The sequence below is a fragment of the Oryctolagus cuniculus genome, chromosome 15, assembly GCF_051225735.1.
Source record: "Oryctolagus cuniculus isolate XC-2025 breed Fujian yellow rabbit chromosome 15, ASM5122573v1, whole genome shotgun sequence".
NCBI classification, from domain to species: Eukaryota; Metazoa; Chordata; class Mammalia; order Lagomorpha; family Leporidae; genus Oryctolagus; species Oryctolagus cuniculus.
In genome coordinates, this window is record NC_142881.1 from 43,286,889 (window position 1) to 43,313,709 (window position 26,821).

General features: G+C 42.3%; 1 protein-coding gene across 29 annotated transcripts in view; it reads left to right on the plus strand.

Annotated features, from left to right (window-relative positions):
- SGMS1 (sphingomyelin synthase 1) overlaps window positions 1–26,821 on the plus strand; it is a 338,931-nt gene that overhangs the window by 271,404 nt on the left and 40,706 nt on the right. For 25 of the 29 annotated variants that reach the window (XM_089314844.1, XM_089314838.1, XM_051823915.3 and 22 more), the window contains one exon: window positions 22,199–23,052. The exons of 3 other annotated variants lie outside the window; for them this stretch is intronic. In XM_089314844.1, coding sequence (XP_089170970.1) covers window positions 22,412–23,052 — 641 coding nt within the window. In that variant the 5' untranslated portion in view covers window positions 22,199–22,411. Of the gene's footprint in view, window positions 1–16,149; window positions 16,254–22,198; window positions 23,053–26,821 lie in introns of all 29 variants that reach the window. One more of the 29 variants, XM_070057668.2, reaches the window with a different exon arrangement.

Below are 26,821 nucleotides of genomic sequence, written 5' to 3' on the forward strand. Positions count from 1 at the left end.
TTCGACTCTCTGGCAGGTGTGTGTGTGTGTGTGTGTGTGTGTGTGTGTATTCCTTAGCTCCTTAGTAGTAGCTTCATTATACTAAAGAGAAAAGCTCATTAGGTTTGTAAATAGAAGATAAATTTGAATTGTGCCTTTAGTGAAATGGATGTGGCTCTGGCCATGGCAGAGTGCTCTGTTAATCTGTTCTCTGAATGCAGAAGATCAAGCTCCTCTAATGAACAGGGTCTCCCTATGGTATATACTTAGCTCTATAAAAACAACTTATTTTAGGCCATGAGACCCTTTTATTGTGTGTGTAGTATGAATCCTCCATCACAGGAGTAAAACAGGATCAGGATATAGACTGCCACTAAATTACTTTATGGTAAGAAAATGGTTTCCAGCAATAAGTTAAAAAGCCGTTATTTGGCATTTTTCAGTGTTACATTTTACCCTCCTTACTGAAAGATGCTTTTCCTCCAGGTGTAGTACATAATTGCTGTTCGTAGTCATTTTTTTTGATCTTCATGACTGGCGTTTGGCTCTTTTACAAAAGAAATCCATGTTTTCCCTTGCTCTTTATTTCTCTTTTATACTGAAATAATGGATGGCATTTGAAAGTTAAATTGTTTGATCTCCCAGTTTGCAGCTTTAGATCATCTAACAAGATTTTGAAGTACTTTGAATGAGCTGTGTTGCCTTCTCAGGTTATAGTAGCATAATGCTCTCATTGTGAAGTTGACTTTTTGTCCAGTGAGTTAGGTACCAATACATAGAAAATTATGAAAAGTAGAACATTTCATGAACTGGGCATTGACAAAACAACTTGGGAGAGAGATGCCTGCAGTTTTCTTTGAGTATCCAGGACTTAATAAATGAGGAATAATTAGAGATGTACCATCTTGGTATTATGTTCACTCAGGTGTGTCTGTGATTCTTGTATTATTCCTACCAATGTCTCAGTTGTTGCTACAGATTAATGAATAACTCATCCCAAAAGGATACTGAAATTACGCCTCCAGACGCTTTTGGGAAACATCTGGGAGGACCTGTGTTTAGTCCGTATTTCCCCTTACATATGATACCCTTAAAAATCTGATTAGATACCAAATGAGGAGGATTTTAGTGACTTTGAAAAGTATGAGGGCTTGATTTTAGGAGGCAAAATGGCTGTGTATACAATTTGGAAGGGGAGGATAAATGTAATTCAACATTGTAGAAATGTGAAATGATAAATTTTGATTTATCTAAACTAAATCATTTTGGCTAAATAAATTTATCTAAAACTAAATCATTTCTGGCTTCACCTTGATCCAGTGTTGTGAGCATTTGGGGATGGATGATCTCTCCCTCTCTTTTAAGTAAAATGGGGGAAAAAATTTTTTTTTAGATTTATCGTACTTATTTGAAGGCACAGTTAGAGAGAGAGGGAGGGACAGAGAGAGAGAGATTCCCCCATCTGCTGCTTCACTCCCTAGATGGCTGCAATGGCCAGAGCTGGGCCAGACTGCAGCCAGGAGCCAGGAGCTTCTTCCAGGTCTCTCACGTGGGTGCAGGGGCCCAAGCACTTGAGTCATCTTCTGCTACTTTCCCAGGTACATTTAGCAGAGAGCTGGATTGGAAGTGGAGCAACTGGGACTTGACCCAGCACCTTTATGGGATGCCAGTGTTGTTGGCAGCGGCTTTATCCACTATGCACAGCACTGGCTCCAAAAGCTTTTTTTACTTTAAATAGCTTTAATACCTGTGTTCCAGGTTGCAAGGTATCTGGTTACCTAGGTCATTGATGAGGCCCAGGAATTTGTTTCCCACAGGTTGCAGGTGGTGTGGATGTTGCAGCCGGGTCCCTCACTTTGAGAACCACTGTACTCTCCAGCCCCAGCTCTCAGCGGCCCCGGCTCTAGTCTCTGTGGATCTTAGAGTGCCGCCGCGACAGGCATCACTGCACCCTTAGACCTCCCGGGAGCCCCGCCAGTAAGGGAAGGGCTTAATTGGGTGCAGTGGATGAAAATTTCCCAGCCTGTACGGCATAAGGATCCCTGGCAGAACAAGTCCAGAGTGGTAATGAGGTCTCTGGCTGCTGATGTGGAGCCCAGCTGGGGTGCCTCCACCCCACCCGACCCCTAAGCTGGAGGAAGGGCCAGGAATGGAAAGGAGTTTTTCCTCCTTGAAGAAGGGTTGATGAGCGGGACTGGAAGCTGGGCCAAGCCTGCATTTCCAGACTTGCCTGAGGTGCCAGAGATGGGCAGGGTCACTCCCAGAGCCTCCCTAGGGGCAGGCTTTGGAATCTGAGCCCATGTGAAAGCCAGGAGGAGGGAAGGTGGGGAAGCAGACACACCAAAGTCTAGCATGCACAGCTCCGGCATTTTCCTGTACTCATCCACAGCCACCAAGAGCCACTGTGTGATTCAGAGTTGATTCTGATGCTTAGCAAGGTAAGCTGCATGCTTAGACTCCCAGCAAGCCACAGGATGAGCAGCACCTTTCGTGGGGGCTCCCTCTTGATAAATTATTTGCTTGATAAATTATTTATTTAGCAAAAATGATTAGCTTTTATATTGTAGCATTGACTCTGAATTTTGTTTCCTTTGCAAAGAATAAAAATTTGGTCCAGTGCTGCAGCTCACTAGGCTAATCCTCCGCCTTGTGGCGCCGGCACACCGGGTTCTAGTCCCGGTCAGGGCACCAGATTCTGTCCCGGTTGCCCCTCTTCCAGGCCAGCTCTCTGCTGTGGCCAGGGAGTGCAGTGGAGGATGGCCCAAGTGCTTGGGCCCTGCACCCCATGGGAGACCAGGAGGAGGCACCTGGCTCCTGGCTTCGGATCAGCGCAGCACGCTGGCCGTAGCAGCCATTTTGGGGGTAAACCAACAGAAGGAAGACCTTTCTCTCTGTCTCTCTCTCTCTCTCACTGTCTAACTCTGCCTGTCAAAAAAAAAAAAAAAAAAAAAAAGTAAAAATTTGGGAAACCTTTCCAGACCTCATTTAGTGTAAGAATTGGATAGCTGATTCCTTTTAAGTATTTGAGAAATGAAGTTGTTAGCAGAGACTGAGAGGGCTCACTGATGCTTTCCTGTGCTACAACAGCAAGGCTAGAACAGAGAAATGGTCTGGTTAAAGGAAACATTCTTCCCCAGCAGAAAATTACTAGCTGTGTTGTTGAGATTAATTTTTAAAAATTTATTTTGATGAAATCCCTAAGTGGTTTACTACTCATTTTTATAGGTGGAGAAAAGTTAGTTTTAAAGAGAATAATTTGATCAGTCTCACACTGTGAAGAGTCTGGAATTGAGAAAGCATGTTCTTAGCGTCACAAGTAGTTGGCCCCTTCTTCCCTAGTTCATTCACAGAATAGCTAGTGAGTGTCTGCTGTGTGCTGGGCAGTGTGGTTGCTCCTGGGGATACGATCATGAAGAGCACAACCAAGAGCTTCCCTCAGGAGCTTCCATTCTGGTAGGGCAGACAGATGTTCAGCAAGGACTGTGATACAGGTAGGAGTGCTGTGGTTCAAACATGTCACCCAAAGCTTATGTATTAGAAACTTAATCTCCAGAGGAACAGTGTTGGGAGAAGGGGCATTGAATAGGTGGTGAGGTTTTGGTTTTTTGTTTGTTTGTTTGTTTGTTTTTTGACAGGCAGAGTTAGACAGTGAGAGAGAGACAGAGAGAAAGGTCTTCCTTTCCGTTGGTTCACTCCCCAAATGGCTGCTACGGCCGGCACGATGCACCGATCCAAAGCCAGGAGCCAGGTGCTTCCTCCTGGTCTCCCATGTGGGTGCAAGGCCCAAGCACTTGGGCCATCCTCCACTGCCTTCCCAGGCCACAGCAGAGAGCTGGATTGGAAGAGGAGCAACCGGGACAGAGTCCAGTGCCCAACCGGGACTAGAACCTTGGGTGCCGGCGCCACAGGTGGAGGATTAGCCAAGTGAGCCACGGCGCCGGCCTAGGTGATGAGGTCTTGAGAGCTTGCCTTCCTGAATGGATTACTGCCAATATTGTGGACGTGAATTCCATATGAAGGCGTGAGTTTCTGCACCCCCACCCCTACCACCTCTCTTTGTCTTTCTTCAATGGATGTTGCCACAGGAAGACCCTTACCAGATGCTGGTATCTTGCTACTGGACTTGCCAGCCTGGAGGAAAAAAATTCTGTTCTTTGTTAGTTAGGCAATTTCCTCTATTCTGTTGGTAGCAGCACAACATGGACTCGGGTAAAGGAAATGATCAGAGAAGGCCTAAAGAGACAGCCTAGGAGTGGAGGCCTGAGAGTTGAGCAGAAGCCAGTCTTGTGAAGGATGAGATGATGGTGTCCCAGGTAGAAGTGTTGACATGTTCAAAGGCCTCCGGGCAGTGAAGTGGGCTGGGATCAGTGATGAGTAGTAAGCTGTGTGGAGTGTGGTCAGGGAGGATTCAGCTGTCCAAAGGCAGAGGGTCTTGTAGTACATGTGACAATTTAGTGCAGTTTTTAAAAAAGATTTATTTCTAGATTTTGTTCTAAGAACAGCAGGAGGTCATTGCAAGATCTCAAAGATGGGAAACGGCGTTTTAAAAGTTTTCTGGGCCAGTGCTGTGGCTCACTTGGCTAATCCTCCACCTGCGGTGCCAGCATCCCATATGGGCGTCGGGTTCTAGTCCCAGTTGCTCCTCTTCCAGTCCAGCTCTCTGCTGTGGCCCGGGAAGGCAGTGGAGGATGGCCCAAGTGCTTGGGCCTTGCACCCGCATGGGAGACCAGGAGGAAGCACCTGGCTCCTGGCTTTGGATCGGCGCAGCACCGACCATAGCAGCCATTAGGGGAATGAACCAATGGAAGGAAGACCTTTCTCTCTGTCTCTCTCTCACTGTCTATAACTCTCTCTCTAACTCTCTCTCACTGTCTAACTCTGCCTGGCAAAAAAAAAAAAAAAAAAGTTTTCTGACTGCCTTACACAGTTAAGGTTTGCATGGGGTGGAGTTTACCCAGGATAGTAATGAGGAAGCTTTAGTGGTGATTTCAGAGGAAAGTGGTATTAATCTGAACCATGGAGGCTGCATTGGAAGTGAAGTAGATGGACTTGTGATATATTGAAAAGTTAGAATCCTTTTGTGACACCGGTTACTTTCGATATGACTGTTTTCCATCTTTACCAACTGAATAGCTAAAGAATTGCATCATGCTCTTGTTTAATTTTTGTTTTTTAAACTGATGAGATTGTACTCTCCCCAGTTATTAGTGGGGTGTGTCTCTGTGTGTGTGTGGCCTATTTGTAATCTTTGTTGAAAGACCTTTTTCGTATCAGATTTTTAAAAGCTCTTCATATTGCAATTAAGGGCAGAATAAAATGGTTTATCCTGTGTGCAGTGTTTGTACATTTTCATTTTTTTAGATCTATGGTTTATACACTTGATATCAATTCTATGTTGCCATTAGAGATCTATTGTAAATGGTGTGATTTGAGTGAATACTTTTAAATATAACTCATTTTGAACCTTAAATATTTCAGCACAACATAACAGAGTGAACTTGTTTGAGGGTACTTTGAAAGTATTGTGGAAAATGGAGTTAGAACATGAGTTTATTTTGCTGTAAAATTTTTTGAAATCCATGCTTCAGAATGATCTTAAAAAAGTTTATGGAAAAAACATATTATTCAAATAGTGTACATGAGTTTCAAAAAATTGTCACACCAAAATAAGTTCATTTCTTAATTCCACATATCAATAAGCTTTTTAAAGCTCTCTCTAATGTTCAAAGCTTTTTAAAAGTATAGAATTCTTGGCTGTGCTTGTCGAAATCTTCTTTTTTTATTTTAAGATTTATTTATTTATTTATTTGAAAGAGTTACAGAAAAAGAGGAGGGGCCAGCGCTGTGGTATAGTGGGTAAAGCCACTGCCTGCAGTGCCAGCATTCCATATGGTCTTTATTTCACCCTCATTCATAAATGAGAGCTTTGCAGGGTACAATATTCTGGGTTAACAGTTTTTTTTCTTAAGGCTTAGAATATATCTCGCCATTCTCTCCTAGCCTGTAGGGTTTCTGATGAGAAGTCAGCTGTGAGTCTTATTGGAGATCCTCTGAAAGCAATCTGTTCTTTCTCAAGCATACTTTAGAATCTTATCTTTATGTTTTACTGTGAGGTTAATTACAATGTGTTTTGGTAAGATCTTTTCTGGTCTTGTCTATTAGTGATCCTATATGCTTCCTGTACTTGGACGTCCCTTCCTTTCTCCAAATTGGGGAAGTTTTCTGTAATGATTTCACCCAAAAAGGCTTTCTAATCCATTCTCTCTTTCATGCCTACAGGAGCTCTTAAGACCTGTATGTTGGGTAGTTTGATAGTATCCATTGATCTCCAACACTGTTTTTTTTGTTTTCTAATTTCCTCTTCTTTTTTTGTTGTGACTGTAAAATTTCCAGAGGTTTCTCTCCTAACCTGGATATTCTTTCTTCTTCCTCACTGATTCTGTTGTTAAGGCTTTCCACTGCATTTTTTTTATTGAATTTTACATTTCCAGTATTTTGTTATTTAATCTCAATTTCACGAGAAAAAAATTTCTTTCATATCATGTATAGATTTCTTTAGTTTGTGGATTTGCTTCTGATTACTTCTAAGTAATCCTACAATCAATTTTGAATTCCATTTCTTGCATTTCATCAGTCTCTTCATTTTCACATTCTATTATTGAAGTGTTGTAGTCCTTTGTGGGCATCATGTTGTCTTCCCTATTCTTGTTTCTTGAATTGCTGCATTTATTTTTAGGCATTTATGGAAATACTTATTTTTTTTTTCCTTGTGATGACTTTTATCTTTGGACTATGCTTCTGTGGATTAGTGGAGTGTCTGCTCTTTCAGTGAATACCCTGAGTGAGGTGTGTGCTGGGTGTGGCCAGGGAGCTCTGTTCAGTGCTCCAGGGTGAGGGGAGTGTCCAAGGTGACTCCCAAATTAGGAGTAAATCTCTCTTTTTTTTCCTTCTAAAAGGGGAGATTTGTTCAGCTCTGTTGGTCTAATCTCATGCTCACCTCCAAGGAGACCAATGCTTAGGCGCTAGCCCCGCTGGGTACGATATTCACCTCTTCTGCCACTAAAACCACACAAATGATCCGTGCAGTCCTTGGCGTGAGCACAGATCCTGCAGCAGTGATCCTCCCCAGGGAATCAGGGAGCCCTGAATGTGTTGAGCCATCCACAGTGACTGCCCGAAGTCTCAGCCTCACCCTCCTCCTTCACACACAGCCTCAGTGTTTTCACAGTCCCAGCACACAAGGCTGCCACAGTCACGAGCTCCCAGGCCCTGTCTCCTCTTGGCTGGTTGTTGGGCACAGGGAGAGAAGCTTGTGCTAGTTAGAGGACATCAGTGCCAGGTGGTCAGGGAGAGAGAAACATGCCCCCGTTTTTTTCCCTCTAGGTTGGCAGGTACACTGTCCCCCACAGGGCTGCACGCCAGACTTACACCAGGCTCTTCCCTCAGCTTTATCTGCAGTGGCTTGGGCTGCTGCCATCTGCCATCTGGTCTCACCTCACTATCCGGAGCTGGTGCTGGGGCTCTCAGCTGCTTGGTTCTGAGTTGTGTACGTCCACACCCTCCACGTGGATCTACAGTGTCCCTCTGATTTGCATGGAGTTTCCTCTGCTGTTTTCTCCTTAACTCTTTCCTGAAATTGCACTTTCTCCACGTTTTTTTTTTTTTTAAACTATCTTTCCCCAGACCAGAGCAGTAAACTCCCTCCCTGTTCCACCATCTTGCTGCCTCTCCTGATCATTTTCTTATAAATTCTTTACAATCTGTCAGTCATCTTTGATTAATTGCATTGTTCTAAATTTGTTGCATTAAGTTATAGTCACGGACACCAGGGAATAAAGCTTGTTAAAATTTTGTATAAAAACAGCAGTAAATATTTATAGTGATAGGATAAGTCCTTCTGCTGAATTGTGTGCTCTTTAATGTTTATTTTGTTAACACCCTCAGCAGTCTTGTGGGAGGGCAGGATAGCTCAGAAGGGCATTAAGTTTGCAAGAAAAACTCGAAATGGCCATGTTGCTAATTATAGCCACTGGATGTGCGATAAGATCTTACGGGTATGGTGGAGATAGCATCAATTGATAACTAAGAAAACAGGGTTCTAGTTCTTGCAATTCCATTATTTAATGGTGTCATTTGGCCCAGGACGTTTGCTGGAAGTTAACTCCAGCATTGGTTTTAACTGGAAATGAGTGCTGGGATGTTATTTCATTGACTTTATACTGCCCCCTGGTGGTGATGTACCTTATTCCAAACCTGATGTAGTCCCTTCACAGCCTGTGTTCCATGCAGACCTGTTTCATGGATCAGGAATGTCCCTTCTGGGAAGTTGAGCTTTGCTGCTAGCAGTTGTCAGTCAGTTGATAAAGAAGGCAGAGGCTGGAGCTGTGGCATAGCGGCTTAAGCTGCCACCTGCAGTGCCGGCATCCCATATGGGCGCCAGTTCGAGTCCCAGCTGCTCTACTTCTGATCCAGCTCTCTGCTGTGGCCTGGGAAAGCAGTAGAAGATGGCCCAAGCCCGTGGGCCCCTGCACCCATGTGGGAGACCCAGAAGAAGCTGCTGATTCCTGGCTTCGAATCGGCACAGCTCCACCCGTTGCGGCCAATTGGGGAGTGAACTAGTGGATGGAAGACCCCTCCCTCCCTCCCTCCTTCCCTCTCCCTCCCTCTCTCTCTCTCTCTCACCTCTCACCTCTCTCTCCTCTCTCCTCTCTCTCCTCTCTCCCTTCTCTCTCTTCTCTTCTCTCTTTCTCTGTCTTCTCTCTCTCTCTCTTCTCTCTCTCTCTCTCCCTCTCTCCCCCAGTGGATGGAAGGCCCCCCGCCTCTCCTTTTCTCTCTGTATAACTCTTTCAAATAAATAAATTAATCTTTAAAAAAAAGATAAAGAAGGTTGGTAAAGGTGGACCACAGAAGTTTGGGCGAAATAAAAAAAAAAATTCATGATTGTTTTTTACTTATAGGAGACCAGGCAACAGGAGGATCTGTACATGGTGGGAAGATGGCCATGGGTGCCCCCCAGATGTACACCAAAGTGCCATCAATTTAGAATTTACTCCCATTGAATGCTCTGTGATCTGAAAATAGTTTGAACTTTTCTGTCTACAAGATGAGTATTAGGAATTTATTTAGGGAGACAAAGGTGGTTTCTCCTATGTGGACCTATGATTTGTTGCTAATTTTGAAACACAGTGTTAGTCCCAAGGGTCGTGGTCCTTAAATTAGATTTCCTTTCACCTCAGTGAGCCAAGTTTATTTTTGTCTGTGTAGTTTGGTCAACATTTTGTCTGTGAGATTTTGGTTAAGTTAGTGGGTATTTCTGATCCTCAGTGACTACAAAAACTGACTAAATTGTACATAGTACTTAAGAATTTTTTATATAAATTAAGAAATTATGTTGTTTTAGCCTTCTATCAATCTGCTCTAGGCAGTCTCCAATTTAAAAACCCAAAAGTGTACTTTACAATAGTTGCTTTTTATTATCTTTGTTAGACATGATGACGGAGTACCCAAATCAGTCTTAGAAAGTCTCAGAGTTAAGCAGAGGCTTAACGCCTGTCCCAGTCCATAGTTTTCTTTTCTTTTCTTTCCTTTTTTTTTTTTTTTTTTTTTTTTACTTTTTAAAAAGATTTATTTTATTTACTTGAAAGGCAGAGCTGTGGGAGGAGTGGGGGGAGAGAGAGAGAGAGGGAGGGAGGGAGGGAGAGATGTCGTTCATCTGCCAGTTCATTCCTCAAATGGCTGCAATGGCCAGGGTGTTGGGCCAGGCCTTATCCAGGAGCCAGGAAATTCTTCTTGGTCCCCACATGGGTCCAGAGGCCCAAGAACTTGGGCCATCTTTCACTCCTTTCCCAGGAGCATCTGCAGAGAGCTCTGTAACTCCTCTGCTGCTGTTCTGGTCCAAGAATGTATCAGCATCTGCCTGGGAAAACCCTTCGTGTGAAGTCTTTGCATTTGTGCCCCTTCAAGTGTGTTCTCCCAGGAACTGGACAGTGTCTTCTGCATGCTAATATGATCCCAATGCCCTGCTCCAGCCCCTGTTCTACTTTCTAAGAGATTTTTTTCAGCTTTGTTTCCTATTGAATTTTTCATATTTACCATGAATTTCTGAGATGGTTCTTTTTAGTATTCTTTGTCTTTCCTTTGGTATCATCTTGTTGCTGTTGAAAACCTAACTCCTTGGGGATATATTTCTTCCATTTTTCAATGGTTTTGTGTTCTTTTAATCTCTAGCTTTTGTATGCATTACAAAGCTAATGTCTGGATTTCTTTTTGTTTTAGTTGTAATTTGTATTTTGAAATAGGCACTAGTAAAGCTGTTTGGAAGCTCTCTGCATATGGGTTTCCTTTTTTTTTTTTTTTTTTTTTTTGACAAGCAGAGTGGACAGTGAGAGAGAGAGACAGAGGGAAAGGTCTTCCTTTGCTGTTGGTTCACCCTCCAATGACCGCCACAGCCGGCGCGCTGCGGCCAGTGCACCGTGCTGATCCGATGGCAGGAGCCAGGTACTTATCCTGGTCTCCCATGGGGTGCAGGGCCCAAGGACTTGGGCCATCCTCCACTGCACTCCCTGGCCACAGCAGAGAGCTAGCCTGGAAGAGGGGCAACCAGGACAGAATCCGGCGCCCCGACCGGGACTAGAACCCGGTGTGCCGGCGCCGCAAGGTGGAGGATTAGCCTAGTGAGCTGCGGCGCCGGCTCATATGGGTTTCAACACAAGATGTTCAGTGTTCTTTGATCTTTCTCTTGGAAGTTACTCCAGGTGCCTAGTGAGATTGCAAGTGAGGGCAGATCCTACCCGAACATTTATTTGTAACTTGTACCCTTGTTTTTAGCAAGGGACCTCTGTTTTCAACTATGTTTGACATCCCCTATTCTAGAAACTGTCCGCTTCTCTTTCCAGATAGTCGGTTTCAGTCTTCTTTGGTGTACAGCAAAGGTGACTACCCAGCTGTGAAGAGGGATAATCTAGCCACACCTTCCTGAATGCTCTCAGTCAATCCTTCTGTTTTTAGCTCTGTTTCAAAAATTACCTGATAGCTTGTGGGCTCAGAAGGCTTCCCATAGCCTAGTCAGCGCATGTCAGGAGCCTCAGGTGATCACTGACATCAAACATAATAGTATTAATTGTTAAATTAACAACAGGAGTCACTGTGCCTTAACTTCCATGCAGGACCTCTGCCCTCAAAGCGGAGAGTTATTAGGAGAGTTAGCAGTAAAACTTGTTTTCAAAGATTGATTCCATTTTAGTGTATTCAGTGGAGGACATTCTTATGTCTCTAAGTTTTAGTTATGCCAAAGTGTCCAACCCCATTGCTTGTTTTCTTAGGTGCTTCTTTAATTAATGATAAAACATGTTCCCAAATACTTTATTTTTTAATGTATTAAATGGAGGATGTTCTTACATCTCATAAACTACAGTTATGTCTAAGTGCTCACAAAAGATCTATCGTTCTTGGGTGCTTCCTTAAAGTTAATTGTGTTTTTTTTTAAAGGTGAAATTAACTTCGAGATGCAATGATTTTGAACAGCCCTTGTCTCAGCTGATGAGAAAGTTTTTTTTTTCTTTTTTCTTTTCCTTTTTTCATACAAATTGTTGAACTCTTTACTTACTGTAAACTTAATCTTTGGTGTATAAAGTTAACTGAAAATAGATCTTAGTATAAAGTAAGACTCGGAATAAGAGAAAGAAGTAGAGGGGTGGGAGCGTGGGTTGGAGGGCAGACACAGTGGGAAGAATGACTATATTCCTAAAGCTGTACTTATGAAATGCATGAGGTTTGTATTCCTTAAATAAAAGGTTTCTTTGGGAAAAAAAAAAAAAAGTTACCTGATGCCACCCATTCCTTATCTACTTACTAAGGCTTCGGATACATAAATCCCATTGCTTCCTGTCTTTCTGCTTTGCTGGCTTCGGGTTCTTGTTCTTGGGTCTGCCAGATCACTCATCATGAGTCCACCTGCTTCCCAACTGCACAAGTTGTGTTTTTCCTCTTTTTACTTTGCCATTTTTGCTTTCATATCATTTCAGGGGAGTTTCCAGAGGCAAGGCACTTTTTTTTTTTTTGAAATCTGAATCCTCTTTTGATGGAATGGATTCATTTTCTCTTTCTCTTTCTCCACTAATAAAGAAGATGGGGGTGCTGGATTGCTCCGGATCTTTGAGGTCTGGAAAAACTTACCAGTTGCCACTGTGTTTACATACTTACTATTGTTGCTGATGGGTCCTCCCCACTGACCTTCTAAAGGAAGCTTTGCTCTCAGGTCTTTCCTTCTGAGTTATCTGCGGGTCATAGGCTAGAGGAGAAAATATAGGATTTTCTTGTTCTGTCTTTAAATATTTTCTTTTTAAATCATGCCATGTTCTTTATGGTTTCAATTCTTTTATCTCATTGTTATATTAATTTCTCAGTCTTTTCGGATCTGTTTTCTTTCTTCAATTTCATGATTTCATAAACTTCTTGCTTGTCATACTAGCCAAATCTCTCCTGGTCAGTCATTTATTCATGACTTAACAATGTTCAACTCTCTATTCATCCCCTGCAGGGTTGCTTTTTCCAAGGGAGTCCTGTGAGCCTTGCTTACTAGGGACTGCAAGGAGCATTTTTGCATTTACACTAATTTCTTGGTATGAAAATCTCCCACCATATTGCTTTCTTTGGACTCTACATTGTGTGCCATATTCATTGGTCTATTTTTTCTGGTCTTAAAAGGGTCCTTGCTTTATTTAAGAGTCTTTTTATTATTATTATTATTATTATTTTTAATTTTTTGGCAGGCAGAGTGGACAGTGAGAGAGAGAGACAGAGAGAAAGGTCTTCCTTTCCGTTGGTTCACCCTCCATTGGCCTCCGCGGCCGGCGTGCTGCAGCCGGCGCACCGCGCTGATCCAATGGCAGGAGCCAGGTACTTATCCTGGTCTCCCATGGGGTGCAGGGCCCAAGCACTTGGCCATCCTCCACTGCACTCCCGGGCCATAGCAGAGAGCTGGCCTGGAAGAGGGGCAACTGGGACAGAATCCAGCGCCCCAACCAGGACTAGAACCAGGTGTGCCGGCGCCGCAAGGTGGAGGATTAGCCTAGTGAGCCGCGGCGCTGGCCTACTTTATTTAAGAGTCTTAGTACCAATTCCCTTGCAGAATCTGGCCACAGGCCTTGTTCCCTGTCTGGTTGGAATATTGAGATCCCATCCCTAGCGCCTGGAGTTAAGGCTAGTGCCCCTCTGGACCCCAAATATTCACTTCTGTCTTTCCCACTTTGGCTTTTAGACTATTCTTTCAATACACAAGTAGTTTCTTTTCTGTATCTTGAAACCTATTATGATATTAAATTTTAAGCAAACATATTTATGTAGTTCTTTTAAAAATTTATTTATTTGTTTGAAGGGCAGAGTGAGTGAGCGAGAGAGAGATCTTTGATTTGCTGGCTCACTCCCCAAATGTTCCCAATGGCTGGTGTTGGATCAGGCTGAAGCAAGGAGCCTGGAACTCCATCTGGGTCTCCTGGGTGGCAAAGGCCCAAGCACTTGGACCATCTGCTGCTTTTCTGGGCACATTAGCAGGGAGCTGTTTTGGAAGTAGAGCAGTCGGAACTTGAACCGGCACCCATATGGGATGCTAGTGTCACAGGCAGTGAGTTAACCTGCTATACCACAATACCAGTGCCTAAACTTACCTTTAATTGCACTCTCCAGAAACTTTTTAAGTACTGTCGCAGAAGGTAGGAGAACAACTGGCAAGGTATGTGGCGAATGGTTTGAGAGATAGGAAGAACAACTGGTGAAGTGTACAGTGAATGATTTGAGAGGGAAACAGATGAATTGTGTGAGTATGGGTGTAACACAGGACCAGAGCTTAAAGGGAAAGACTGAAAGGTAAAGGTAAAGAGATAGCTGTATCACGGAAGGCCTTGGGGTCAGGCCAAGGAGTCTGAACATTGTCCCTAGAGTTGAGGGCAGCCACCACAGGTCTTGAGTGTCAGGTGAGGAGCTGGGATTACGCACAGCACCAAAAAGGCCCACCTGAGAACAGGATGCCAATTGGATTGTGGTTGAGCCAGGCTGGAGGCAAAAAAAAAAACAAAACAAGCAAATGGGATAGGACAAGGAGTGCAGATTTGAGAGACCCTTCAAGGTAGGATCTCCAGGAATTAATGGTGGATTAGACATAGTGGGTGGGAGAGTGAGTGAAGTTGCCAAGTACCGATCCATAGGCCACATTCAGCTTGCATGTTTTTGGTTTATTTTTGTCACTTAGGAAAATGAAATATCACTGCATTGAGTATGGTTTTCCCTGTCCCTTTTGTCACTGTCATCACTTTTCCCTGTTCTTCTCTGTGACCAGCCTGACTTTCTGTGCCTGGTCCCTTGAAGGTATCCGAAGTTGACAGTCTGGTAGAATGACCTCCTTGGGCAGCCTTTCCCACCCTCCTTCCCCGGCCCCATTTTTGTCAGCTTGTCCTGGGAATGTGGGAAGAGACAGATGCCTAAAGACTAAAGAAAAGTTAAGGCAGGGAGACCTCAGTTGTCTCTCCTGATGCTGGCTCTGTCAGCATCTCCAACATCTGATTGCTATCTCCACTCTACCCCCAATCTCTTGACTGATCATTGTTGGATTTTTTGCAGGGAAGGGAAGAACAGAGCAAGGACTTGAACATTTTCTCCCATAGAGGCCTTGAAAAGCTCCAGTTAATATATACCTACTAAATTCCATATCAGATTTCTAATCTTCTTTGCAGCTCTGTGGGAATTGAGGGTTCCTTTTACTGTAGAACAATGTCAGCCAAGGGCACTGCTAATAGACCCCATGAGACTAGGGTGAAATTTCTTCAGAACAGCAGAGTAAAGTGTGGAACACATCCTTTACCTAAAACATTGGACTTCTCACAACCCTGATTTACTTTTATGACTAATTCAGAGGCACAAAATCTTTTTGTTCCAGCTAAATGAGTAGTAAATTAGAAGCATTTTAGCTTCCATTTTAAAATATAATAATGGGAAGAAAAGAAAGGAACAGAATGTTTATACTGGAGATAGAGAGTTTGTGTTAGTCTTTCCCAGGGTTCTCAGGGCAAATGAGATCAGCCTTGTGCACATCAGCTCATGGGAGAGCTCATGGGATTTGGAAACACTGATTCTGCTCAAACATTCTTGAGTGCTGCTAAAAAGATCTGTGCCCAAGTTCTCAGATTAACTAGGCAAATATTATAATAGTCCTGCTGGTTTCGGACCCAGAGAGGCAGTTCGTCCATTGAATGAGAATAGATTATCCTCAGAGTGAGATCTAAGAGTGAAATCCTGTGGGAAAACTGTCATGATTAGTTATCAGCAGAGCTATGCAAAGTTGTCCTTATGGTAATGATGACAGAGTTTTTTCCTACTGTGTAATGACATGGGTGAATGGATATGGAAGAAAATCTAGATGACAGAACAGTTGTAATTCAGATGGTGTTTTTCGGGGGATATTTAAGACTGAAATTACGTTACGCATGTAGATTCAGATTTTAGCTTCATCTTTGTTGATGATTGGACTCAATTCTCAAGACCAGAATGAAGGATTTGGGAACCTAATTATGCACAGAGGGCAAATGTTCCAACTACTTAGAGAAATCTGAAAGCCCATTTCATATTTTTAAAGAAAGCTGTTGTAGGAAGCACTGATTTTTATTTTTAAAACACAGCCTACATGTTTAAAAAACAGAATACATTTAAAAACACCAATCCCCTCCCCAGACACAAGTAATATACGTTTATCAGAGAAACAGAAAATACTGGGTAAAAAAAGAAATCAAAATTATTCATAATCTTATTACTCAAAGCTAACAGTTAAGAAGTTGTTATATAGACTTCTGAACTTTTTCCCTATGATATTTATAAAAATGATACTGTGTTTTGTAATCTGTTTAATCACTTAACAAAACTATAAATATTTATCCCTGTAAATATAGAAACACAGTACAATCTGTAGTGGAGCCTTAACATTCTATTGTGCAATGATATTCTAATTACCACCTTGGAACCTTTAGGTTGCTTCTAGATATTTTTAAGAAATATTTATTTATTTGAAAGGCAGAGTGATAGAGATCTTTCATCTGCTAGTTCACGCCCCAAAAGTTAGTAACAGCTAGAGCTTGGCAAGGCCAAAGCTAGGTGGTAGAAGCTCCATTTGTGTCTTCCATGCAGGTGGCAGGGACTCAACTACTTGAGCCATCATCTGCTGCTTACCAAGTGTGTTAGCCAGGACTTGGACTGGAAGCAGAGCAGCCAGGACTCTGGTTGGTACTCAGGTATGGGATGCAGGCATCTCAAGCAGCAGCTTAACCTGCTGTGCCATAATGCCCTTTGCCCTATTTTCTGTGTGTGTGTTTTTTTTTTTTTTTTTTTTTTTTTGCCATAGTAGATGATTCTTTGGGCTTTCTGGTTACATGCATCCTGTCACAAAGTGATTCAAATGGAGGCTCGGATATGGAAAAGAATTAGCTGGTGTTTGCTGGTTAAGAACTCTGTGAAATGGACAAAACAGTTTTATATTTCATGCCCTTGGAGAATAATTAGAGTTATGATTTCTGGCATACAACATACAACTGGCATGGCTGATTTCTTGACATTATATCTATCGTGTCAACCAAAATTCATCTGTTTCCTTTTGGAACATTGAGGGCCACTGTATTCCAGGGGAAGTGCATATATTTTGGGAAAGGACATTGAGAGGAAGACTACCCATTGGGTAACTTACAGGGTGGTTTCTGAGAAGGAGTGTATTTCAGATATTGCAAAATCTGATGTTAAGCGTTATTAAGTAAGGTGTGGAGGAGAGCAAATGATGTATCACATGAGCCCTAACAGCCCAAGTAGACCAGATGACAAACATGCAGATTTGAGCAAGCCCTTCTCATATCTAAGCAAAGTAGATCAGCATACACTTAGTTGAAGGAGCCTGTTCCATATGCAATGCTTTTATTTACTAACCAGAGAAGGACTGTGGAATTGTGAGCACTGCATTTATAGCAGTTTAAAATAAAGGGCAATTTAAAGGTTAAAGCATCAAAAGTAATCTTCTAAAGCTTCCTCCACTGCAGATTCAAATAAATTTGTAAGTTCTTCAGCTGAAACTGAGTGGTTGGTACTATAACCATTTTTGTTGCTCAGATACATACAGTTTTGTGGGCTCTGCATATTTAAGTTAACTCTCCAAATGCTGAATAACAAATTTATAAGCTTATTAGATTGGTTTGGAGAAAGGCATCCAGGAGCTATCCAAATTGAAATAGAGAAAAATTAAACACTTATCTCACGAGTATTTCAGTGGGCTGCATTGTCTTAAAAGGTCATTTAGCTTATTACTGACTTTTATAGAAGGTTCTAGTAAATGTATAGACCTTTATCTAAAATTGAAACTTTTACAATAGGGCAGCCGGGGTGTTTCAAAATAGCATCAATTCTTGATTTTTATTGCACTCTTGGCAAAGTACCCACAGATAGTTGTGTGTTATGAAGTCTGAGCAAAATGTTAATGCCCACCAAATTATTATTATGAGCTATTAAAGGCATATGGATACTCTGTGTTAGCTTTGCTTTTGTTGTTAGAGATGGGATAGGAGAAGTGGAAAGTTCTGTTCACTGTACGTGTGCATCTAAGACTAATGATGCACTGCTTCCCACTTCTGTTTGTCATGATCAGCATTTAGAGACCTCCAGAACCCTGTAGTTTCCCTGCAGTTTCTTCACTGTCATGCCAGCTGTGTTTGCTTAGATTTCGGTCCATCATACTTTAGAAAATTATGTTAACTTTCAGTTCTTAACTTCATGGCACCCATTTCAAAAGTCCATTGAATCTTCAAGGAAAGAATAAGTTATGTTCAGTATAATAGTTTCTTATATTTTGTGTATTGATTTATGTTTTCCAGATCACCTTTAGGGACTTGTTCCCTTAACTGATAGAATGAGAGGCTATAATAAGGCACTGGGGTTGGAGTACAAGTCAATGATAGAACAAGCATTACAGTGGGGTTTTCTGAGCAATTGCTCCATGGATAGTTCTAAGGCTTACTTTGTGACATTCTAATTCTCAAAAACTTGGGTTGTTTGTAATTCAGACAGTAGATTATTTTAACACAACACTGTCTTATTTCTAGACAATGCCAGATAACAGGATAATAGATTGTTTTAGAAAGGATAAATCTTGATGGAGTTCCAGGCTGCTGGGTTTGGCCCATTGTGGCCATTTGGGGAGTGAACTGGTAGTAGGTGATCTCTCTTTTTCTCTCTGTCTCCTTCTCTGTAACTCTTTCAAAGAATTAAATAACACTTTCATTAAAAAAGGTGAACAAATATTTATAAATTATTTAATGATTTTGCTTGGCTATTTTTATTCCATTGCTAAAATAATTACTTTAACCTGTTTTTTAGTTTTAAAGGCCTTGTACTGACAGTTAAATTTAAATAACTCATACTCTGTCATGGCACATCATCTGATGAGTTTTTAATGTTAGGACTAAAATATCTATTTTAAGAATTGGAGCCAAATTGACTTGAGTAAATTTTCTTTGACTCAGTTGAAGCCAGATAGACAATCCTGCTTAGTTGTTTATGAACATGTGCTGCTGTTTCTGCCTCCTATCCTATAGGCTATCACCGTTTTTAAAAGAACTTTTGAACTCTGTTTCTCTGAAGTTGTTGACTATTTTACAGTAGAAGCGTGCTAAAAAGCATCTTGAGTCTCTTGTAGCCTCAGGGCCAACTTTTTGCTGTGTATGAGATTTTAGATAATTTATAATCTCACTGGACTATTCTTTATCTCAAAATTATAGTTAAACAAGAGTCCCAGCACTTCTTATATCTCAAATTCTGTGATATCTGGGGGTGAAGAGTTTATGTACACTGTTTTTCTCTTTTATTCTTCCCAGTTCTGAGAAGTAAATCTAATAGTTTGGGCCATGTGTTATTTCTGAACATTCTTCCAATAATAAATTCAGTGTTTTTCTCAGTGATGGTGTAGTGGTTGTTTTCTGAACCCAGCCTCACATGCAGTCTGCTGGGTCTAGATGTAAAAATAATACTTTGCCTTTACCTTCTCATCCTCTCCCCCTTTCCTGCTCTGTTCCCGCTCCCTCTCCTCCTCCCCCTCTCCTGCTCCCCCCCTTCCCTCTCCCTGACAGGGGTCACTTAGGTGGACATCTGGGCACGGGAAAAGGAAATTGTGGAGTGGCCAGAAAAGCTTGTACAGAATAGAGCCTCGATTAAAGATGAAGGGAAGACTTGGGCCTTGTTGAGGAGGAGGAGATGGAGAGTCCAAAGTCAGAGGGATGCAAAGGGACTGTCCAAAGGAGGCAATGATTTTGTTGCCTGATTTAATACTGATGGGCGTCGCAAACTTATCTTGCTGTCTCTTGGGCATTCCTCTGGCTCTCTGAAACTGCTTGACAACTCACCTTTGCAAGATTAGTTGGATGCTTGCAGTGCCAGATGGATGCTTGATGCCCTACATTAAATTGTCTTTTCCTATGTGGTTGTTTTTTCTGCTTTAAAGTTTATTAGTCATTAAGAGGAGACTGTGTGACTGTTCCTCTCATCAGAGAGAAGTAAAATAGTGCTTTAGCCTAGGTCTAATTTCTGTGCCTCTGAGGGGGTTTCTTGTCCTGGCAGAGTTTCTATGAGGTCAGGAGAAAAATGAAGAGCTTAGGTGTTAAGCCTGTGAGTTCACTTCCTCTGGGCCTGAATGTTCCACCAACCCAAGATCTTGGGCTTGGGGTTACCTTGGCTGTCACTCAAAGCCTGCTGAGGAGAATTTAAGAAGATGCCTTGAGTCTGATGCCAAGGACATGCCCTTACCTGCAAGACCTTGTGCCAGGAGTGTCTTCTCGTCGCTCTATGGGCAGTACTGGTGGCACTAGAAGTGGTCAGAGGTTCACTCTGCTTATATATTTCCCTGCAGAGAATGCCTATCTTATTGTCCTTGACCATCCAGGTTGTTTAAAAGCAGTTGTTTTACCTCAGTGAATTTTCAATAGGTTTGGTTTGCTTTCCATGAGATTGTGAAATGTGTTGCTGGTTCTGTCAGATTCTCAGAGATGTGAGCACACACTGACTACCTCCTGAGCCCTGGACATGTGAGTCATGTGGTGGTGCTGGAGGTTATAGCTCTTCCACAGTTTTGCAGAGGTTCCTGGGGAAGTCTAGACAGACACCTGGCCACAAGAAGGGGTGCTAGGGAGGGCACATGACACTGGCGATGCTCGCCAGAGGGAATGCCCAGTTCTTTTGTATGTCCTGGAATATCTTTGAAAACTGTTGCTGCCACTGATTGGTTGTTATTTGGATGAAGAAATGAGCAGGAAACATAGTGTTTGTCCTCATTCCATAGTCAAATTTTGGGGTTTAGTAGGGATGAGCCAGAGATGAAGATGTAAGACAGCCTTGATGGAATCAATTTGAGAAATCCTGGTGAGAAGTTTCTTTACTGGAAAATTTCATTGAGCTTTTAACATCCTATTAATGTACTGCTGTTGCCAAGAGAGATTTCACTGTGCAGTTCCTAGGCTTATTTGGCTTTAGTTTTTTTAATAAAGCATGGAACATTTTATCCGGTGATTACGCCACAAGAACTTACTTAAGGAGCCAGTGTCGTTAGTCATTCTCAGCTCTTAAACCTTCAGATCTGTCCGTGCTATTTGTTTTGTAGTTAACGTTGATTATTTCAGCCCCTGGTGCTGAGGGTATTTTCGTAGTGAGATAGAGTAGAGAGTGGCTGTTGGATTTGATAGACAATTTGAAGAAGGAACAGAGTGGTATGTGTACCGGCAGACTCTTCAGAAGCACTGCTTTGAAAGCTAGGTTATGTTTCATCAGCTTTCAAATACGCTTTCATAGTTAAGCACTGACAACGCTGTAAGGGAAACATTGATGATCCTCCCCACTTTACAGGTGGAAAAACTGAAGCTTGCCTAATGGGTTATGCATGGGCTGCTGCCACAGGCCCTGTGCCATTAACCATGATGCTTTGTTGGGGAATCAGGGCTCTTGTTGTGAACTTTTCTTGTTTTTCATTTTAAAGAAAAATGGTTTGGACAAAAGTAGAAAACACTCCAAAAATCACCATCATGTTAACCTCAATTAATAACTGATGCATTTCTTTCCATTTGTTTTATGCACTGTTGAGTTCACCAAGTGTCAGTGTGAAAGGGTAATATATACTACATTTATAATATTTTTTTATAAATGGTTTAATCCTGCTTTTGGACAGCAGAATGTATTTGGTTACTGCCATATTATTGGCTGAGTATTTTAATAAGTAAAGTGAACCCAGAGTCAGAAATTTAACTTTTAATTTCCTTGTTCAGGTTCTCTGTCACTTGAAAAGTGACTTGAAATAAGGCAAGTTCCCTGACCTTTCTAGAAGTCAGATTCTTCATTTATAAATGGGGAGATAGGTCAGATCCTGGATTCTCAAACTGTGGTTCCACAGAAATCCTAGGGGCTGGGAGTAGAAAGATCAACAGAGCAGGCAGGACCTTTGCCCTTCCTTCCACCTGTCCTTCAACCCAAACACCTGCACTGATAACCCTGCACAGTCAGGACCTGAGAACATCTAGAAAAGAGAATTCAATGATTTTTTTTTTTTTCATAAAGGAGTACAGAATTATTGGGCCAAATAATCTTGAAGTTCAGTGTTCCTATTAATTTTCTTCATAATACTTGTGGAAAGAGAATTAAAAGATAAGTTTATTTTGGTGCAAAAAAGACTGAAGTGTACAAATAGTTTTTTGTTCATTATAAACATATTTCCTGAACTTTTTGAAGGCCCTTTGTATTAAGTTGCTGAGGATTATGCACATTGTAAAACAGTCTTCACCAGAAAGAATGATAAACAAATTTTCCATGTTCTTTCAGATTATCTCAGAAGCATGTAAGTCCAAAGAGAATTGCTGGTCTGTGTGGACAGTATCTAAAGCACCGTTGAATTATTTCCTAGAAAATGTCCCCTTGGAAGTCCTGTAGAACATGTCCCCTTTGACCTTATCCATATTCAGATCCAGTTTGATGCAGTGTCAGGGAAGACTAGTAACCAGGGAATCCATGGTCCCTAGGAAAAAAAAAATAATAATATGTGTTTGAATGCTGTGGGGTTACCAATCATAGAGTTTCCATTTTCCATGTTGCCTCTAAGGTTTTGCATTTTGAGGTGATTGGTCTGCGAGTCCCACCATCTTGATCTTTTCTCTTGCCTCTGCAGAAGGAAGACTCGTGTTGAAAAATGAGGTGAATTAGTGCTCGGGATCTCAGGAACCCTGGACAGCTACATGAGGTGTTTAATACCTGCCCTGACCATCTTGCCAAACAAGTCTCCGCTCATGGGAGCTGACAGCATGAATGAGCCAAGGAGGGACAGTGTCCTGCCCTGTAGGAACAGTGACTGCTGACCTGCCGAGAGCGAGCTGGAGGCTGCATGTCGTCTGCCAGTACAATGAAGGAAGTGGTTTATTGGTCACCCCAGAAGGTGGCAGACTGGCTGCTGGAGCATGCCATGCCAGAATACTGTGAGCCTCTGGGACATTTTACAGGCCGGGATTTGATCAACCTAACCCAGGAGGATTTCAGAAAACCCCCCTTGTGCCGGGTCTCCTCCGACAACGGGCAGCGGCTCCTGGACATGATAGAGACCCTGAAAATGGAGCACCACATGGAAGCACACAAGAACGGCCATGCCAACGGGCACCTCAACATTGGTGTAGCCCTCCCCGCCCCTGACGGCAGCTTCAGCATCAAGATTAAACCCAATGGGATGCCAAATGGGTATAGGAAAGAGATGATAAAGATCCCCATGCCAGAACCAGAGCGCTCCCAGTACCCCATGGAGTGGGGCAAGACTTTTCTGGCCTTTCTTTATGCACTTTCCTGTTTTATTCTCACCACAGTGATGATCTCGGTCGTCCATGAACGAGTACCTCCTAAGGAGGTGCAGCCTCCACTACCGGACACATTTTTTGACCATTTTAACCGGGTGCAGTGGGCCTTTTCTATTTGTGAAATTAACGGCATGATCCTTGTAGGACTCTGGTTAATTCAGTGGCTGCTCTTAAAATACAAGTAAGTAAAGTAAAACGCAGAGAGAGATTCAATGATGGCAGGGTTTGCATTACAGACATCTAACTGTTATTTGGAAGTTACATTTACCAAGCAATTGGCTGTAAAGTATATTCATTCCTGTTTTCTTTTTCTTTTTGAACAACACATCCTGTTGAACTAAATTAGGCTCTGGCATCTTTAAGGAAGTGCGGTATTTGTTGCCAGTTCTATACAGAATAATGGATAGGACCATTAGAAATGATGCTTTTATTTTCACTTACGAAGAATGAAAACCTTCAAACATCTTCAGAAAGTACAGCTTGTTGAACAACAGATAAACCACTTAGTCCTGATTGGTGCTGTTAACCCATGAAATTGTTGACGATTGGCCTGAGCCCTATGACTGGCTGGGTAGCTTTTCCCACATAGTCAGACAGCTGGGACCTTAGCCATATGCACATAAAGATATTTCACACAGAAAACTTAGAGTAGCTATTCCAGAGTGACTGGGAATGTTGGGAAAATGATGTCCTCGGGGTATGCTGTCGCTTGGGTGGGTGTGATATAGATGAACCTGCTTGGATTTCCATCTTCTAGAATGTGTGGCACTTTAGGCAGCATGTGGCTGTTCTGTTCTCGTTTATTGGGATTGTACATAGGCACCTCCTTTAACATCAGGTGAACATAGTTTTCACATCCCTTGCTCAAAACTCGGCATGGATTGCCTCAGGAAAGCTGAGTACTTGAGTTGCCTATAGCAGATTAAACCTACAGTACCCTTGTCATTGGTGTGTGATTTCTCTCCTCAGTGGAACATTCTTATGGCTTCCCTGCATAGAGGTTGGAAGCAATTTGTTTAAAGACCACATTTCTTTTTGGTCAAATGTGTTTCATGATCCACGGGTTGGTTGAATATTCATCATCTTAAGGAAACAAAAACAGACCATAAATCCTTAGTCAACTTTCTCTGACAGAAACAGTGAGTTTTGTCCTAGTATATTTTATAAGGACTGTGTTTTTTTAACCTTATAAATTATATATCTATAAAAGGAAATAGTGCAGGTTCTGACTCTGCCAGGGAAGGACCCTCTTATACAAGTACAAAGAGAGGCATTTAAGTAGCCACTGTATATTTGGGGCTGGTTTGACAATCCTAGAGTTTAAGCAAAATTTGAAATAGAATTAAGCATCTGGACTGCATTTGATTTGGTGGAAAGTCTGTTTTTGTTGCTTTAGTTTTAAGAGGCTGAATAAATAGGAATAGACTTATATGACATGCTTAGAATTTCTTTCTCAAATACATTATTTTGTTTTTAGATTTTTTAAATTTATTTGAAAGGCAGAGTTATAGAGAGGCGGAGGTAGAGAGAGAGGTCTTCCATCTGCTGGTTCACTCCCCAAATGGCTGAAATGGCCAGGGCTGAGCCAGATTAAAGCCAGGAACCAGGAGCTTCTTCTAGATCTCCCAGGCGGGTCCAGGAGCCCAAGGGCTTGGGCCATCTTCTACTGCTTTCCCAGGCCGTAGCAGAGAGCAGGATTGGAAGTGGTGCAGCCAGGACTTGAACTGGCGCCCATATAGGATGCTGGCACTGCAGGCCGCGGCTTTACCTGCTATGCTGCAGCACAGGCCCCTCAATTACATTATTTCAGCTGCTAAGGTTCAGTCTTGCTTTTTTTGACTTTTAAATTTTTCCTTAAATGCCCCTTAAATGCCAGTACTTTTTGTTTGTTTTCCACAAAGGCAAGGCCAACTCAATTTAATGCTTCCTGAGTTTTTTCTGATGTTTTGTTTTTGTGAACTTGTTTTCTGGAATAATTTACTGCCCTTGAGTGTAAGTTTGAGTAAAGCATACCATGTACAAGTCCAAATCATTCACAGAACTATAACTTTTAAGTTATGTTATTCTTTAACAAAGCACATGTCCTCGCCATAGAACTAATTTTTTTAAAAGATTTTGTTTATTTGAAAGTCAGAGTTACATAGAGGGAGGAGAGGCAGAGAGAGAGAGAGAGAGAGAGAGAGAGAAAGAGAAAGAAAGAGGTCTTCCATCCGCTGGTTCACTCCCCAATTAGCCACAACGGCTGGAGCTGAGCTGATCTGAAGCCAGGAGCCAGGAGCTTCTTCCAGGGCTCCCATGAGGGTGCAGGTGCCCAAGGACTTGGGCCATCTTCTACTGCTTTCCCAGGCCACAGCAGAGAGCTAGATTGGAAATGGAGCAGCTGGGTCTCAAACCCGTGCCCATAGAGGATGCCAGCGCTTCAGGCCAGGGCTTTAACCCACTGCACCACAGCACGAGCCCCAGAACTAATTTTTTTAAAGGTGTATTACTGTGTATTTTTTTCCCAGCAGAAAATTTTCCTCACTCTCATTATCTTTAAGCTGTCTAATTCCATGTTTCTCTGGTCCTTATTGCCAGAACTAGTCATTTATTTCTTTATATTGTTGAGCAGCAGTAGACCAGTTGATTGTGTCTTAGAAAAAATTCACCTCGTGCTGGGAAACAGGCAGCTTGGGCTCTGGCCCCAGCCATGACCTTGCAGATCAAATTAGGGCCTCTTAGTCGAACAGATTTCTGTTGTCGTATACAACTGTGTTCTGTCTGATCCTAACATTACTGGATGGACCAGTTATGTTTGGCTTTTATCAGGTTCTTAGCATTTTTGTCTGGAATACATCTAAGAGTTCTTTAAAGTCTTCTCTCTAATTTCTATGTGTGGCATGGTTAGGAACATGAAAAATGGAAGCAGATTGGTAAAAGAATTCTGAATATCCCCTACCCCTTCTCCCTCCACTGGACACATCCCAGGTTTCCAGTCTCCCTCCAGGAAACCTGTCCTCAGGTATGTGGCTCACCAAGCCTGTTAAGAGACATGGAGAAAAATATAAATGGGCAAGTGGAAAAAGTAGACATTAATGACCTTACCTTTCTCTGGTTCTTGTAGAGAACATTGAGATCTTTTGTAGTGTTGGGGAGACCCCCATGTTTCTAGTTGACTGGCTGGTGCAGTATAGCAGTTTTATTTTGCTAGTATTTTGGAGAAATGGATACTTCTGATTATACTATATTCTTTTTAAGGAGAATTGACCTCCTTCTCTTTTGTGTGGGATTCTTGGGAGTCTTGACCCTTCTCTCCAACCTAAGAGGTGGGCCACCTCAGAGCACACTTTATACAATGTCTCAGAATTCAGACTGTCCCATTGGGACAGTTTACTTTAACTTTGAGAATCCTAGAGCCCATACAAAAAATCAGCCTATTCTTTTTCACTTTTTAGAGAAGAATCACAGGATGAAACTGTAGAGGAAGACTTTTTAATTGAGAAGAGAGATGTTTAAGCAACATTCCAAGCAACAAATTATTTAACCAGGGGCCGGCGCTGTGGCGCAGCAGGTTAAAGCCCTGGCCTGCAGCGCTGGCATCCCTTATGGGCGCCGGTTCTGATCCTGGCTGCTCCTTTTCCGATCCAGCTCTCTTCTATGGCCTGGGAAAGCAGTAGAAGATGGCCCAAGTCCTTGGGCCCCTGCACCCACGTGGGAGACCTGGAGGAATCTCCTGGCTCCTGGCTTTGGAGTGGCACAGCCCCAGCCGTTGCAGCCATCTGGGGTTGAACCAGTGGATGGAAGACCCCTCTCTCTCTGTCTCTACCTCTGTCGGTAACTCTGTCTTTCAAATAAATAAAATCTTTCAAAAAAAAAAAAAAAAAACACTTTAACCAGATGTTTGATATACTGAATTTATGACATTGTGATACTTGGTTCTATCCTTATGTAGCATTCAGTTATTGTTACTG